Genomic DNA, 17,391 nt, shown 5'->3' on the forward strand with positions numbered 1-17,391 from the left:
CATTTATCTAATCAGTTAACTGCTTTTAAACATAGTCTTGAAAAGATCAAATTCTATTTTTCTCTCTATTTGATTACATCAATTAGTGTATGTAGTTTTCAAGAAACCATAGCAACATGTCAGTCAGATACTATAAGTTATAATCAATAGCTAGAAATAGCAATTACAGAAATGGTTGTTACATAGTTTTACAGAATTGGCCTATTTCAGTACCATTTAATTTCCTCAAAATTTATTCTGAACCATTTCAGTTATTACATCACCACATCATAGACTTTTATAAAATGTCATGTGTGCCATGGTAAATTTTTGCCTTAATGAAAAAAAAGAAAAGAAATATGGCATTATCTTCACTGCTTATGCAAAAAGCAAAAACAAAAAAACAAAAAAAAACCCAAAAAAACCAACAAAACAAACCCACCCCCAAAACAATACCCAACCCCTCAAAACTTTAGAATACAACATACCCTCTTAACTGCCAAAAGATGACCAGAAACCTCACAACAGTGGCTTGCTATGCTGATCATGAAGTAAAAGCCTATTGCCCAAGGCACCACAAGAACTTTGTATAAAATGACAATCCCTGCCACAAAAAGGTTGCTGCTTAAACTTAACTTGATGGTTCAAAATATTTTTTCAGGAAAATTGGTGATTAGTCTTCTAAGGGTAGTGACCATTAGCTACTCCAGACTATTCTGGTCAATCCCAGAAACACTAATCAGATTCCATTTATCATAATAAGTTTCTCAGGAAGAAATTAATCACAACTCCTATTAGTCATTCATACAGGCTTCACCAAAAAGTAGTCCCTCCTCCTGCATAATATAATTATTTTTCCTAGACCTCCAGATTCCTATGAGATAGATACTTTCAGGAAAACTGAGCAATGGTGGAAGAAAAGTGCCAGAAGAAAAGCAAATATTTTTTCAACAAAGAAACTGTTTTCAGGTACATTTTATGAGGAAGCAGCCTTCTCAGTAGCTAGTGGAGGCATCACTTTCAGCTCTACAATTAAGATCAAATTTTAAATTTGCATTTAAATAAGTTATTCAATCTCTTACATACGAAAAAATATAATATCTTGTCAAAAACATAACTTATTCTGAGTACAGAATGATTTTTCTGAAAAACTATAGCATTAGGATTTAGGGGGTTTGTTTGTTTGTTTTTAAGAAAAAAAGCACCAAGTTCTATACAAAAGTCAGTGCGGAGCATTAGATTTTTGCTGTCCTATGGGATCTTAACAGAATAATACAAATGCTCCAAATTCCCTACGTAGCTTAATTTCATTCTTAAAAACTTAAAGAAAAATTTATTTTGAAAATCATTATGGGCAACCTATCTCTCTGCAAACTCCACCAAAATCTGAAAATTGATGTCTAACATTTGTCTATATTGTGTCTTTGAGTGAGCATTAGCTATCTCAAGCCAACCAGCACACCAGTCACATCCAGACTGTAAACATCTCTGATGGCACGCAGTTACATCCATACTGTGGCAAGTATGGTGAGTATGGACATCCTATTACAAGTACAGTCAGAAGGATGAGCTTAATGCCTATTACCCTATGTTACATACTCAAGTTTCTTCACAGAGAAGAACTACAGTAGAATCTACTTATCCACCAGCAGGTGGGATGGTCCAACTGAAGACTCAAGAATAAAATTAGGAAAACTTCAATATGGAACTGCAGATTGACATGAATATAACAAAGTTCATAGGCTACCTTCACATGATATGAAATATCAGCTTCACACTGTTCTTAGTGAGAGTTAGTATTTATCCACATTTATCCTGACTACATCAGAAAACAATCATTTTTGCTAAGTTTTATCTCAACAAGGATACTGGTAAAAATTTCTACAAAATTATTAGACTATGAACTTTAGCTGCGGAGAACAATAAGAAACATGTACCATTGTGGAAAGACAATTTTTGGTGAATTTCTCTAAAAAAAGAAGTTTTATTAAAGAGCTTTACCTGACTGATAATGATCTAATTATTTATTTTAAAATTTTATCAGGAATACAAGCAGGTGCAGAAACTGAGAAACAGAGGTAACTGATATGGTGATCATGCTTTCAGACAGGAGCAGAGGAAGTGAAAGGAAACTGATAATGTGTGTGAAAGAAACATGAAAGGAAGATGTTGAAGGGAAGCGGGGAAATACAGGTGATGAAAGATTCAGGAAGAACAGGAAAATGAGGATGAAATATATATCTCAGCTATTCAGTACTGCTCAGTGGAAACACCTTTAAACTAGTTGTACTAGCCACTAGAGTCTGGCTGGTTTTAGCTCCCACAGAAAAGCAAAAAGCATATTGGAAGTCCGATAAAAATCTTTTAAAAATCTTAGGTTACCATGAGATAATTCAAGTGATTTGATAATATAAAGCTTTGTAAACGCATTTAAAGTGCCAACAAGTTCTTAAAAGTTTCCTAGACAAAAGATACACATGACATTATATCATTACACATGATTTTATATATTGACAAATAATGTAAAACAACCTCATAGGTGTTTTATCACAAAAAAGGTCATAATACAAACCTGAATAGACTGAAAGTAGAGAAATCAGAAACAAAAAGCATGCATTCTGCTCTCCACACCTGACTTTTAAAGAATTTAAAACTTTGATTCCTTCCCTGGTAGTAAGAGCATTAATTACAATAGTTTCATTGCTGTCTTGAAACACTAAAGAGAAATCTAACCTGTGATTTTTTCATTATTATGTCTTCCCCCCAATATTTTACCATGTGTTGGAGTTTTTTCCACATTTAACTTCATTTTGAATTTCTTACCTTTAGATATCTGATTTTGAGCTAAAATCTATCTAAATTACCAATACACATTCTCAAATCCTAATTCCACTTTCACGGGGGCTTTTGTTCAGAAATTTGTTACAGTTCTACTGTCTTCAAAGTAGTGGCAAACCAGACAGTTATAAGTATTTACATTTAGAACAGCTGCAAGAACAAATTACATTCTGAAGAGTATCTTATTTACAATTTTGATGTAATAAGTTTAGTTTAAATAAATCAGCTTTTTGAAATCCACACTATAATCCTCAAGTATCCAAGTCTTTCAACAAGTTAAAAACCACAGTGTAGAGGAAATAACACTGCTCTGAATTATTAGGAAAATACTACACTCCATTTAAAGTTCTTTAAGAAAAGAAAAATAAAACAACAGTACAAAAGAAAGACATTTGCTTTCTTGTAAAGCTAAGTAGTAAAAAGAACAAAAGAAATCCCCATTACCCGTGCTGGACTAACTCCAGTGGTGCTGGCAGTCAAGACATCATGTTGTGAATCGATAATATTTTTAATCTTCAAATCCCAATCTTGTACAACTTCCTCTACCGCTCGACAGAAAGGATCCCCATTGCTTCGGCCTTTCATCAAATGCATCTTCACTGTTGACAGAATTCGCCCCCCTGCGATTCTGAAAATAGGCATGGGGTCATCTCCACATTAATCTTGGCAGTACTTTAGTATACCTATTAGTGTTGAACATAGCCAGTCTTTACAGTTAATCAAAACTCTTCAGAGAATAACTTTGATCTTTTAAATTAAACAGCAGTGTAGAAGTATTGTCCAACATAATAGTTTACTAAAAAAATAACGATTATAAAAAAGGTAATGAATTCAGCATTTAGTAATACTCTGAGCTACAAAATAAAATCAACTTTTCCATAAAAGTTCAAATAAAAGTTCCTCCTTTAACCTGTATATTACTGTGTTGCTCATAAGCCATGAGTGTGAACAAAATGTTTCAGTAGAACTCAGATTCTAATGTAACAAACTAGTAGTTTTTTCAAGTCTTTTGTGCTTCAAAATATCAATCTGCTTTTGATTTTATTAAAATAGATAGCAATTAGACTAAATGAACCATCACTATTTGCCATAAAGGCATATAGTATTAATCTTGTTTTTCATCAACTAGAAGAAATTCCTACAGAAAAGATCATATACAAATATACTAGTTTAATTATGAAATGTTCATACCCTCTGACATCAAAATTATGTGGAAATGAATTTAATTGATACAGGGACTTTATTTCAACTGTTCTAACAGAAAGATGAGAAGGCATTTATGAATGCAATTAAACTATCAGTTTGGACTGTTCATTTCTTTTCATGGTCCTGTATCTTGGATTATCCACATTATGTCCATCATAGATTACTTTTGGATTAAAACTACCAAGTCTCTCCCTAGCATAACCCTGGAGCAACCAGCAGTTGTAGTACTACAGAGGATGCTCCAATAGGCAATACAGAGAGAACTATACCATGTCTCATTCCCTCAAACTTGTAAGACTCATATCACCTATAAAAATGGAAATACAGCAGGCTGTCATGTAGACCTCTCATTATGCTGGTCACGTAAAAAGATGAAGAAACATAAAAAAACTCCAAAGTTCTTAGGCCCAAACAATGGCCATAGGGGACCAAGGTGAGCCCAAGGCCCATATGCCAGTGTGCCTTAAAATACCCCAGACCTGGAGAACAGGCAAAAGCAGTTTAATTCCAAAAATTTTGCTGGCATTTTTCCATTCAGGCGCTGAAAAGGCTGCCCTGAACAATGCTGCTCAAAATAAATAAAGTAACTTAAAACTTATAATGACAGTTAACACGGTCACATCACAAGAAAGGAGAAAATAAGTGTTATGAGTGAATTGCTTAGTGTGCAAGAGTAATGTGTGGAAACAAACAAAACTAAAATATCAAATGAAGGCTTAGAAGAATCTAGAAGATATCTCCAGAAGTGCAAAACATTGAAATTAAGTAAAAGACTGTTTTACCACTGCTTGGGTTTGGGCAGGTAAGAAAGCATTACAAAGATACATTTTTTTAGAAAACAAGTTGTACAGAAAACTTATCCCTCCCCACCCCCCAAAAAAGGCAGAACTCCACATGTTGAGAAAATATACCCAACTGAAATTAGGAGATTGAGACAACACTTGGGAGAAGTATCATATAACATTTGCTGCGTTGTTACAGGGCACCTATTTATTGCCAGTGCTGGAGACAAGATGCTTTGTTCAACACTTTTTCTATTCTTAAAAAAAAAGTAGATTCTGTGCAAGAACAGTAGAGACTCACAAAAAAACAAAACAAAACCAGTCTTCCAGTCACCACTTTCTTGACAAAAAAAAACTCCAATGCAGGCCTTTTAAACTTGTGATGCTAAGTTCAGCTAAGACATTGATTTCTTGTCAGAGCTGCTCGCTTTTTTTTTTTTTTCCTTCCCTCCTCTCTTTTCATTTTTTTAAAGCCCTTGTATATGTGATTCCATGCTAGGTGCAAAAGCAGTTGCTGTTTTCCAGGCTCAGGACAGGCTTGCCACCTTGTACACATCACTTTCAAGTTACAGTTTTATAAAGCGTAAGTATTATGTCAGCAAAAGCTGTTCATCTAGAGCTCCTGCTCTAAGAATTCCTCTTCTGCAGTCATCCTGCTTCAGGATCTGTTGCAATAATCCATATTCCTCCTCTAATGAACCTACAGTTTCTTTCTCAGACTTGAGGAAACACTACCCATGCTCCTGCAAAAAGTAGTCATCGTACAGGATGGCCAAACCTAAATCCCATCACCTGAAAAGAAAGTAGCAGCCCGTTAAATCTTGCCTGTAACTTCAGAATTACTGATATTTTACTTTGTTTTTCTACAGTTTGGTTTATAATCCAAATAAAAGCAGAAATGCAGCATTTTAAGCATAGCCTAACTCCAATCTATCTAGCTCAAACATCAATAGTATTGGTGTTGCTGTACCACAGACTAAAAAAACCACTCCATATTTATTCACAAGCCCTGAAGTCTGAGCTGCTATTGGCACATAAGGGAGAAATTTCAGGTATGTCCACGATGCTGCAAATCACACCTCTGCCAAACAAAACAAAACAAAAGCACTCAAAACAGTGCTAATGCCTTTGATGCTTCAGGTGACATAGGCAAGAGCAAGATGGTTGCTAATATTCCAACTTCCTCCATGCTCAATAGCTCCTGCCTACTTCTAAAAGGATGTCATGTGAACTCAAAAACAACTACGTTTTGTACATATTAAATCCTGAAGAGGAATTCTAGAATTCCAGCTATAAGTGTCTCCATCAAATGGAACTCTGCCTATCTAGATTCATACCCCAAAATCGAAAATAAAGAGGCAGGGCAAGAGAAGGACAGGGACTGAGTGAACATAGGAAAACTGGTCTGTTTATACTGTTTTCTGTTCAATTATATGGAGGGAAGGAGGCCAGAGACCTTGCTGTTTGGGGTTATTCTAGCTGAACAAAACTCCTGCAAATAAATGAGAAACCCTGCGGCTCACTTGAAATTTCTTTGGCTTTTTCCAGGTACTCAGACCCAACTATTGCCACACAATTCTCGGTTTCATCTTTTAAAGATTATTCATTTAATAATAGTAAAATACAATCCAATTCACATTAGATTTGTGGGATCAGTTAAATAGAAAAAGATTCTGCTTTGCAAAAGTTTAAGCATAATGCATGCACCTAGCCAAAAGAACAGTCACTATGTGAAGTCTCTCTGCATACAGGTCAAGAACTATCTCATCATAGAAAGGATAGTAGAAGAAAAAAAAGAAAGAAAGATGCTGCTCCAAAAAACACAGTTCAGTCTAACCACAGGAGAATGAAAAGTTCAAGGAGGGAAAAAAAACATGCAGTGCAAGCTGTCAAGAGGTAAGAAGAGAGCATTGCTGAAGAAATTTCTGAAGAAATTTGTCTCAGAGATACACATAGGAACTGTAGCCAAGTCTCCTGATACTTCTTGCCAAACTGCTTTATTTCCCTCTGCCCTTAACTGACACTTTCCAAAATAATACCCTCAAATAACAGAAGTATTGTATTAACTAAGCAGCATCTGTTCCACAAAAACTGCACTAAACTTAGAACCGAGTAAGACAAACAAGCAGGTGAAGGGATTGACTGAAGGTAACTAATTTTGCAAGGCAGTCCTTTCTGGCTACAGAAATCTGGAGCTTATGCGCATTATAATTTCCACATGTTTTATTTATGTAGCCTGGAACAATACAGATTATTCTATACACTGCTGGGCATTAGTTAATTCACGTAATCATGCCCTTAATTTAAGCGCTATGTAGCATATGCAATTTTTGATTACATTGTAGCTTTTCACCAAGGAAAAAAAATCTTGATAAAAACACATTCACTGTGTTTATTTTTTTGCCTCTACTACCCAATGCCAACTGAGGATATTTGCTATTAGAAGTAAAGTTCATTTAATCTCTTTCTTCCCATATTCCTCCTTCTTTTCCAGGAAAGAGTTCCAGTTCCCCATCAGATATACACAGTACTAGCTGGAGCAAAGAAAAGGAAAAGTTTATTCATACTTCAGCTAGAATTCATATAAACAGGCCAAGGCATAAAATGCTGATCTAATGTGTGTGTGGATTAGTACTGAAACACTGTGCCATTTTACACCAGGATATAAGAGAATACACTATGTTGCGAGATTTGATTTTATCAAAGGCCTGAATGTATTTATAAATGTTGAATCCACTTCATTTGTGTTATTTTGTAAATACTTGAAAGCTTCCTATACAAAACCCTAACTAATCAAGTCTTATAGTTTGAAAATGTATAGTCAATTCAGCCTGAATAGGAGAGGTATTCTTTTAACAGTTGTATATACCATCTACAGCACACACGGAGATGGCTAGGGCACTGTCCAAATTCATATTGTCCTTTCTGTGGCAGAGGAATATCACGTGTTTCCCAGAAAAGACAATTCACTGCATCAAGAAATTTAATAAGTACCTTAAAGATGGAATTAAACTATTTCAAAAGTAAAAATAATACTTCTATTTAAAATAACAAAATAAGTGACCTGAGCAACAACAGATCCACTAGTGGGACCTGATTGTTAAGGAGGTTTAAAGGAAGATGAACTAAAAGCATGGAGATAAAAGGAAAATGTGGAAAAAAAAATGCTACTTGTATTTAATAAAAGTAGACATTATGCCAGATTACTCTGCTACATTGCTCTTTTATAGGTTTACATTACCTAGACAATCAATCAGTTGAATTTAACCGGACTATAAATATTTGACATAGTGCTATATAGCAATTTTTATATGAACTGAAAAAGGTGGAAAACTTATCCACCTTACGATTCCTAACAGCTATGAGAGCAACAAAGATTTATTTTGAATATGGAATTACATAGATGAAGTTATCTGCCTTTAGATTGATCTATTTTCATTAGTCAGACTGATGCAAAAATTTAGAATTTAATTTTAAATTAAAAATTAGTAATTAAATTAAAAATTTAATTCCTCCTAATTCTGAAAAAGGAGCAAGAAACTTAATCGAGTTCAAGAACCAACTTCGTACATTAATGGAAGCAGTGACATTTGTCTAAGGCAATAGAGAAGCAGCTACTGACATGAAATATTCCAGAAGAAAGTGCTTCATTCTCACCTCCTTGGCCTTTTGAGGCATATTGAAGGAGGACTCCTATCAAATTCAGTTATCAGTAAACATCTGTCAGTTACCAGTATAACAGATGTTATAAGATAGCAAGGCGGTTTTGTCTATTTTTAAACACCAGTAAATGTTCTTCTCTTTTGAATCATGTGAAAGAATACTTCCTTGTTCAAGAGGTATGAACTGAAAGAAGCCTCAACTGGAAAACCCACAGCTATCCTTATCTAGGATAGAAATAACCAAAGAAACTGCTTCAGCTTACCAAACAAACAAAACCTTCAAAATTACCATCTGCCACCTATTGGCAAGGAATGTTCAGACACAAAGCCTGGATCTGACAGCACAATGGTTATCTTCCATTGAGCGAACTCAACCAAGTCCAGCAGTGGCCAGCAGTGGCTGATCCAGGATTGCCCAGTAAATCTGTGGCAGAAGAGCTAGAACCAAGTACTCCTTCTCTTTTGCAATGCCATATTCCAACTACCAAAACAAATGAAGGATCCAACAAACACCACTGTCCATTACACAAACCTGGTTTATTCTTCATTTATTTTATTTATTTTCCATTCCATTTCCCATTATATTTTCCGTTACATTCCTAATTTATTCTCTTATTTTCTACCCACAAAATAAGGCAGGACTGCTGGGTGGGTCAGATGAAGGGGCCTGTGATGTGACCACACAGTTCAAGACTATTTTAATGCATGATTCTCATGGGACTGAAATAAGACTTCACAGACAGTCTCCAAGTGTTTAACTTTACAAACTTAATGTTCTGTTAACATTTTTTTTTAATTAATCATTCCCAAATATTTTAGACCAGTTGATCACTGTCACCCATTGGCTACTTTTGGCCATCACTGACCCTTACCATCAAAGTTTTTTTGGTTTTTTGTTTTGTTTTTTTTTGTTTGTTTTTTAACTGGAAAGACCTATAGAAATAACCTAAATGATACATGTTTGACACATTCTTATGAACAGCTCCAGATCATAATTGGAGAAATATTATATTAACAAGTTACAGCTTTTGACAGCAAAGAGGACAGCATATACCAAAGACTTACTTAGTTTCCCTATTCCCTCATAAGCATCCCCAAGCCATCCTTCTTTCACTGATTTTGTGCAGCCTCTCTCACACTGAGGGACATCTGTCCCATCTCCCTTCTACCCTGCCAAGATGACTGTTTGGAAAGTCCTTTTAGGAACAATTATCCAAGAGCAAGGCTTCAAAATAAGACACTTTTTATCTTCCAAATCTATCACTTTTAAGTATCCCTGTTTTTCAGTGGAGTTAAATCTAAAAGGTTTATGACATTTAAGCTTTGATAAGAATTGACAGAAGGAACGGCTTACTATCCTCGGCACGAACCAGTACTAAAAGAATAGACAGTTCGGGTGGGATCCTTCTCACCTGTCCTCCAGCCAGAGAAAAACAGATGCCTACACTAAGATAAAATCATATGCTAGAAATGCCTTGTTTTCACCATTGATTCTAAAGGGAGTTTAAAAAACTAGTTCACTGTAAAAGTCTACCTAATATTAGGCATTATAAGCCATAAGGCATCTTCCGTCACTGATTGCTTCTATTAAAAAAACAAACAAAAAAACTCAGAGCTCATGCCTGTTTGAACTCTTTTACCTTACACCATTTGTGTCCCAGTCCCATTTATTTCCCATCCAGTTTTCCTTATCAACCTAGTCTGTTTCTTATGTTACGGGCCACTGATTTATATAAGAGATTAATTGCATGCCTTGTAGATCTTGCTCTTACCAAGAGTATCACATAAGCAAGCTCTTCTGTCTACCTAGAATCTAACTCACATCATCAAGAACTCTTCTTACAGAATTGGGGCTTAAGTGTGCAATGTTAATATGAGGCAGAAGCATTTTTACCTATTTTCTGGGAATAAAACTTTTGTGAAAAAAATACTAAAGTAGCATATAGAAAAAGAGTTGAGAATGTGGACAATATTCAAAACCTGATAAAAAGCAGAACAGACTCCTGAAGCCCATTCCAAGAACAGGAAAGAATATATCAAAATTCTATTATACTAGGATCAGCATTTTTATTTTTTCATTCCAATTTCTCCAACAGAGGGGAAAAAATATATGACATTAGTTATGTAAGACATGTGGTGGGGGAAAAAATGTCTTAAAACAGATTATAAACATCAAGTCATCACATTAACTCCATCTGTCACAGGTAAAAAAAAAACCCCACAGCTTTCTTCTTCATTACAGATATAGTAAGCAGTTAATTTTAGAACCTATTAAGAACTGAACTGGACAGATACCCAGTTTTTTAATCTGGAATTATATGAAGAGATTAGCAGTCTAATTCTATTCTCAAATACAAAGTCTTCTTAAAACAACTCCACTTTCAGAATGCTCTGAATCACAAACCCTTGTTCTCGCAGGGGACTTTATCCTCCCTGACATGTGTTGGAAGAGCATCATGTTGGGATGCAAGCAGTTCAGTTAATTCCAGAGGGTGTGAAGGATAACTTCTTGGTATAAGTACTAAATGGGCCAACCAGGGCGACACACAGCTGGGTCTGCTATTCACTAACAAGGAAGAAGTGTTTGGGTATGTGAAAAATCAATGGTAGCCTTGGCTGTAGTGGCCATGAAATAGTGGAGCTCAACATCCTAGGGGAGTGAGGAAGGCAAGCAGCAGAATATAGATCATGGACTTCAGGAGAGCAGACTTCAGCCTATTCAGGGAACTGGTAAGTGAGATCCCATGGGAGGCAGCTCTGAAGGGCAATAGAACTCAGGAAAGCTGGCATATCTTCAAAGACAGCATATCACAAGAACAGTTTGTTGTAATACTCAAGAAAATGTGTAGACATACAAGGAGACCAGCTTGGTTAAACAGGGAATGGATGATAAAGCTCCAATGCAAAAAGGTAATATACAGGACAGGGAAACAGGGACAAGCTACAAAGGAAGAATTCAGAAACATTGCTCAGGTATGGAAGGATGGTGTCAGGAAAGCCAAAGCTCGTTTAGAGTTGAGATTTATGGGGAATGGTAAAGGCAACAAGAGCTTCTATTGCCATGTTAGTTTTACAAGGCTGAAGGAGGAAAATGAAGGACTTTTGTTGAATGAAGCAAGTGATTTAACAACAGTGGACAGATAAAACCAAGGTACTCGATGCCTCAGTCTTCTCCAGCAAGGCCTCCCAGCCCTCTATGCTTAGAGAAAGATTTCACAAAGAAGAACTACCAGCAGTAGATGACAGTCAAGTCAGGGATTACTGAGAAAACACATACAAGTCCACGGTACCAGATAGGCTGCACCCAAGAGTGCTAATAAAATTGGCTGATGTCCTTGTAAAGCCTATCATCTTTGTGTGTAGTGTAAACACTATCATCTTTGAAAGGTCATGCAGATTAGGGGAGGTCTCCAAAAACTGGAGAAAGGCAAATGTTGCACCCATCTTCAAAAAAGGCAAAAAGGACAATCTGGGAAACTACAGATGTGTCAAGCCTCACTTTGGTCCCTGGGAAAGCCATGGAGCAAGTCCCATTAGAAGACATTCCTGGGCATGTAAAGAAGAAGATAGTGACTGGTTAACAGCATGGATTTATTGAGCTTAAATCATGCCCAACTAACCTGTTTCCCTTCTATGACAAAATGACTCGATTTGTGGACAAAGGGAGGACAGCAGATGACACTGACTTTAAGCAAGGCTTTCAACACCTTTCAACATCTCAAACAGTATTCTTACATCCAAGTTCAGATGCTACAGTCTGGCTGGATGGACAACTAGATGAGTAAAATCTGGTTGTATGATCAGATTCAGAGGGTAGCAGTTAACATGTCATACTGTATTGGGTGACTGATAAATGGAGTACAGCAGGGGTCTATCCTGGGACCCATTCCATTTAACAACTTTGTTAGCGACCTGGAAGCAGTGACTAAGTACACGCTCATTAAGTTTGCAAACACCACCAACTTGGGTGGAACAGCTAATATGCTTGAGGGATGCCATTCAGCAGGACTGAGACAGACTGGAGGAATGGACTGACAGGAACTATATGAAATTTAACAGGATATGCAAAGTCTTACACTTGGTAATCGATCTTTTAAGTGGCACAGGCTGGGGACAAACTCAGTAGTGAAGAGCAAGCTGAATGTAAGCCAGCAGTGTTTCTCTGGCAGCAAACAAAGCCAACAGTATCCTTGCCTGCATTGGCAGTAGCACAGCCAGTAGTTTGAGGAACGTGATAACCCCTCTCTAATCACGGTGTTTAGACAATTTAGAATACTGGATCCAGCTTAGGGCTCACCAATCCAGGAAAGACACTGATAAACTGGAGCAAGTGAACAGAGGGCCAACAAAATAGGCAAGGGACTGATGCACATGTTCTGCAAGGGGAGGCTAAGGGATCAGCTTGTTCAGCTTGGAGAAGAAAAGGCTGGGGGGGGGGGAGGGGGATGACTCACAAACCTACTAGCAGCCTTCCAGTAGAGGATGGATGGATGGATACAGGGTCTTTAGGAGGGACAAAACAGGAAGGTGAGGAAGGGGAGATGCCCTTTATGAGAGAGACCAGCTGGAACGCAGGGAGCTCTGCCTAGGAATAAAGGATGAGCCAGCTGAGAGTTTACAGGTCAGGATTAGTAGGCAGACCAATGTGGGTAATGTTGTCATGGGTATGCTATAGACTTCCTCATCAGGAAAAAGTAGTAGATGAGGCCACCTTCAGACAACCAGAAGCCACACGTTCACAGGCCTTGGTCCTCCTGGGGGACTTTAACAACCCTGATATCTGCTGGACAGACAACACGGCAGGGCACAAGCAATCCAAGAGGTTTCCAGAATGCATTGATGACAACTTGCTAACATAGATGTTCAAGGCACCAACAAGAAGAGGTGCTTTGCTGGACCTCATGCTTAAAAAGAAGGAAGGATTGGTTGGGAATGTGAAAGTCAGAGGCAGATTTGGCTGCAGGGACCACGAGACAGTGAAGTTCAGGATCCTGAAAGGAGGGAGCAGGAAAAAAGCAGGATCATAACCATGGATTTTGGCCTCTTTGGAGAGCTGCTTGGAAGAATTCTGTGGGATACAGCCCTGGAGAGAAAGGGGGGAGAGGGTGTCCAGGAGAGCTGCTTGACATTTCAAAGATTACCTCCTTCAAGCTCAAGAATTGTCCAGCCCAATCAGCAGAAAATCAAGCTAAGGCAGCAGGAGGCCTGCATGGATGAAACAAGCTCCTGACAAAACTCAAACATTAAAGAGGAAGCATACAAGAGGTGAAAGCAGGGACGGGTGCCTGGGGAGAAAAAGAGAGACTGTCCAAGTGTGCAGGTACTAGGTTAGGAAAGCCAAAGCCCACCTGGAGTTGAATCTGGCAAGGGTCATGAAAGGCAACAAGAGCTTCTACAAGCACATAAGTAACAAAAGAAAAGCTAGGGAAATGTCAGCCTGCTGCTGAATGCGGCAGAGGACTGCATAACAAAGGACATGAAAAAGGCAAAGGTACTCAACATCATCTTCACCTCAATCTTTATTGGTAAGACTGACTTTCAGGAATCCCAGGCTCCTGAGAACAGAGAGAAAGAATGGAGCAAGGGAGACTTGCCCTCAGCTGAGGACCATCAGGTTAGGGAACATTTGAACTAATTGGACATACAGAAATCCATGATTTGTATATTATTTGTACATCCTGATGGGATGCATCCACAGGTCCTAAGGAAGTTGGCTGATGTCATTGCAAAGCCACTCTTGATCATCTTTGAAAGGTCATGTCAATCAGGAAAGGACCCAGAGGACTGGGAGAAAGCAAAAGTCATTTCTATCTTCCAAAAAGGCAAGGAGGAGGATCTGAGGAATTACAGTTAAGTCAGGCTCACCTTGATCCCTGGAAAGGTGATGGAGTAACTCATCCTGGGAATCATTTCCAGACACGAGGACAAGAAGGTGATTGCAAGTAGTCAACATGGATTTACACAGGGGAAGTTACGTTCCGCCAGCCTAATAGCCTCCCATCAAGAGATGACTGACTTGGTAGATGAGGAGAGAGCAGTAGATGTTGTTTATCTTGAGTTTAGTAAGGCTTTTGACACTGTCTCCCATTACATTTTGAGAAAAAGTGATGAAGTACAGGCTAAACATGGGGATGGTGAGGTAGATGGAAAACTGGCTGAACTGCTGGGCTCAGAGGGTTGTGATCAGCAGCAAAAAGTCCAGCTGGAGTCCAGTCACTGGCGGTGTATCATAGGTGTGGATTCTGGGGCTAATACTGTTTAACCTCTTCATTAATGACCTGGGTGATGGGACAGAATGCACCCTCAGCAAGTTTGCAGAGGATGCACAACTGGGAGGAGTAGCTAGTACATCAGACGGCTGTGCTGCTGTTCTGAGGGACCTTGACAGGCTGGAGAAATGGGCCGACAGGAACCTTGTGAAGTTCAACACAGGGAAATGCAAAGTCCTGCACCTGGGAAGGAAAAACGTCAGGCACTAGTACAGGCAGGGGGCTGACCAGCTGGAAAGCAGCTTTGCAGGGAAGGCCCTGGCAGATAAGTTGACCATGAGCCAGGAATGTGCCCTTGCAGCAAAGTAGGCCAGTAGCATCCAGGTCAAAGTAAGCAATCCTTCCCCTCTACTCATCGCTAGTGAGACCCACATGTGGAGTGCTGTGTCAAACTCTGGGCTCCATGGTACAAGACAGACATGGACCTACTGGCACAAGTCCAGTGAAGGGCCACGAAGACAATTAAGGACCTGGAGGATCTCTCATATGAGAAGAAGCTGAGAGCTGGGATGGTTGGTTTATCCTGGAGAAGGAGGCTTGGGGGGGGAAGGGAGGGGACAGAATCCAATCAGTGTGTATAAATATCTGATAGGCAGAAGTAAAGACAACAAACAGGCTTTTCTCAGCAGTATCCAGTAACGGAACAAGAAGCAGTGAGCACAAATTGAAACACAGGAAATTCCATCTGAACATAAGAAAATACTTTACTGTTAGCGCCGCTGAATGTGGAAAAAGTTGCCCAGAGAGGCTGTGAAATCTTCATCCCCGAAGACTACTCAGAACTTGACCAAAGACTGTCCTGGAGACACAGGAGCACAGTCCTGCTCTAGTTGACCCTGCTTTGAGCAGGGCAGGGAGCGCTAGATGATATCCAGAGGTCCCTTCCAACCCCAACTATCATGTGATTCTGTAAATACCTACAAGGAGGTAATCAAGAAGATGAAGCCAGGCTCCTCGCAGTGGTGCTTGATGGGAAGACAAGAGACAACAGACATAAACTGAAACAAGAAAGGTCCTAACTGGATATAAGGAAAACTTTTTACCATGAGTACATGCAAGCAGTGGAACAGGTTGCGCAAAAGAGATTGTGCAGTCTGCATTCTTGGAGGCTTTCAAGACTCGACCAGATAAAGCCCTAAATAATCTAGTCTGACCTTGTAACTGACACTGCTTTGTGCAGGATGTTCAACTTGAGAGTTCCTGAGGTCTCTCCCAGCCTGAATTATTCTATGATCCTAAATTCAAACAGTGCTACGTACACTACTTTGCACATATCCCGAGTTACAACTTCAGGATGCAAGACTAAAGCTGTGTGAATGATACCCAATTAACCCAAACATTCAGCACATGACCATATGAAGTCTTATATGCTTTCTTTCCAAAGCAGTATTATATCTTCAGATTTAATCACAACTTCACAAAGGCAAAACACAATAGAAATGGCATTTCCCCTATCAGAGAAAGCTCAATGCACTAATCCACATGAATGCTCAAGTCAGACTGTATAACTTCTAAAATTAACTGTGAAAGACCACTCACGGGCCTGACGAAGACCCACTCCAAAGCGTCATACTTGCTCCTTTAGGCTTAAACTGTTACTGATGTGAGCTGTGCAATAGTGTCGCCTAGCGGTTAGTGCTTACAACGAAGTCCGAGCCCAACTCAGGACGGGGTGGGGTGGGGGGGGGGGGGGAAGAGAGATACCAAAGTACCAACAAGTGCAGCTGCCAATAGGACAAATGCCTTTCCATCACTTGGTTTTAAATCATATATAGACTTTGTGAACTTCGCAGAAATGCCATTCCAGACGAGCTCTTTCTGGATGCAAGAAGCATTACTATCTGGTCTGAAAAAGAAGGATTTCCAGAATGATGAATGAATATTGCACTTTCATTTATACCATCAGAAAAGAAGTGTCCAGATCCTAAGGTGTATAATAATCATTCACTTCATTGGCAATGCAATATTAATATGTTTCTTGTCAAGAAACAGGCACAAAAAGTATAGTAAGTAGAGAGCTTGTATAATATATAAAGCTTGTCCAAGCAAGTCTACTTAGAATCTGTAAATATCTTCAGGGTTACAAGTCTTAAAACATCCCAAAACTTTAAGGAGCACTCATGCTACTCACTCTTGAAATTTCAGCTATTTCTTCAAAACTTACACATCTGTAGAGTGAGGAGAGGCAAACTTCAGCTAGTTCAATATTCCAGATAATTGTAAGTATATTTCTTCTGCTCAGTGAATACGCCCTAAAACTACCGGTTTGTTGTACCTTTGTAAGCAAACTTCAAAGTAGAACTGCACATAGTTAAAAATAAAAGGGGAAAAGAAGGCTAGATAACCAATCTAATTGTCAGTTCTTAATAGCAAGGAAAGAAGACCAGCAAAGAAGATTCCTTTGTATAAGTATAGTGAGATTATGAAAAGGAGTCAATTATGAATAAGTAACAAACTGATGTATTTGTCTAACCCATAAGCCTGAAATCTTTTGGAGGTTCATTTACAATTAGGGAATGAAGCAAATACAGGCACTGATTTGCTAAACATTTAAGATAATGAATAACCTCAAAAATCTAAGTTTATCCCAACTGATCCTCAAAATATTTATATTTTCTAATAAGAAGGTTTAAGATGTACAAATTTACTCTGAAA

At 38.4% G+C, this 17,391-nt stretch overlaps 1 protein-coding gene across 4 annotated transcripts in view; it reads right to left on the reverse strand.

Annotated features, from left to right (window-relative positions):
* The window catches only part of PARPBP (PARP1 binding protein), a 50,338-nt gene that overhangs the window by 17,993 nt on the left and 14,954 nt on the right, over positions 1 to 17,391 (reverse strand). For all 4 annotated transcript variants that reach the window (XM_026118013.2, XM_026118009.2, XM_026118011.2 and 1 more), the window contains exon 7: positions 3,262 to 3,445. In XM_026118013.2, the coding sequence (XP_025973798.2) occupies positions 3,262 to 3,445 (184 nt within the window). The remainder of the gene's footprint in view (positions 1 to 3,261; positions 3,446 to 17,391) is intronic.

This window comes from Dromaius novaehollandiae, chromosome 1 (genome assembly GCF_036370855.1).
Source record: "Dromaius novaehollandiae isolate bDroNov1 chromosome 1, bDroNov1.hap1, whole genome shotgun sequence".
In the NCBI taxonomy this organism is placed as follows: Eukaryota; Metazoa; Chordata; class Aves; order Casuariiformes; family Dromaiidae; genus Dromaius; species Dromaius novaehollandiae.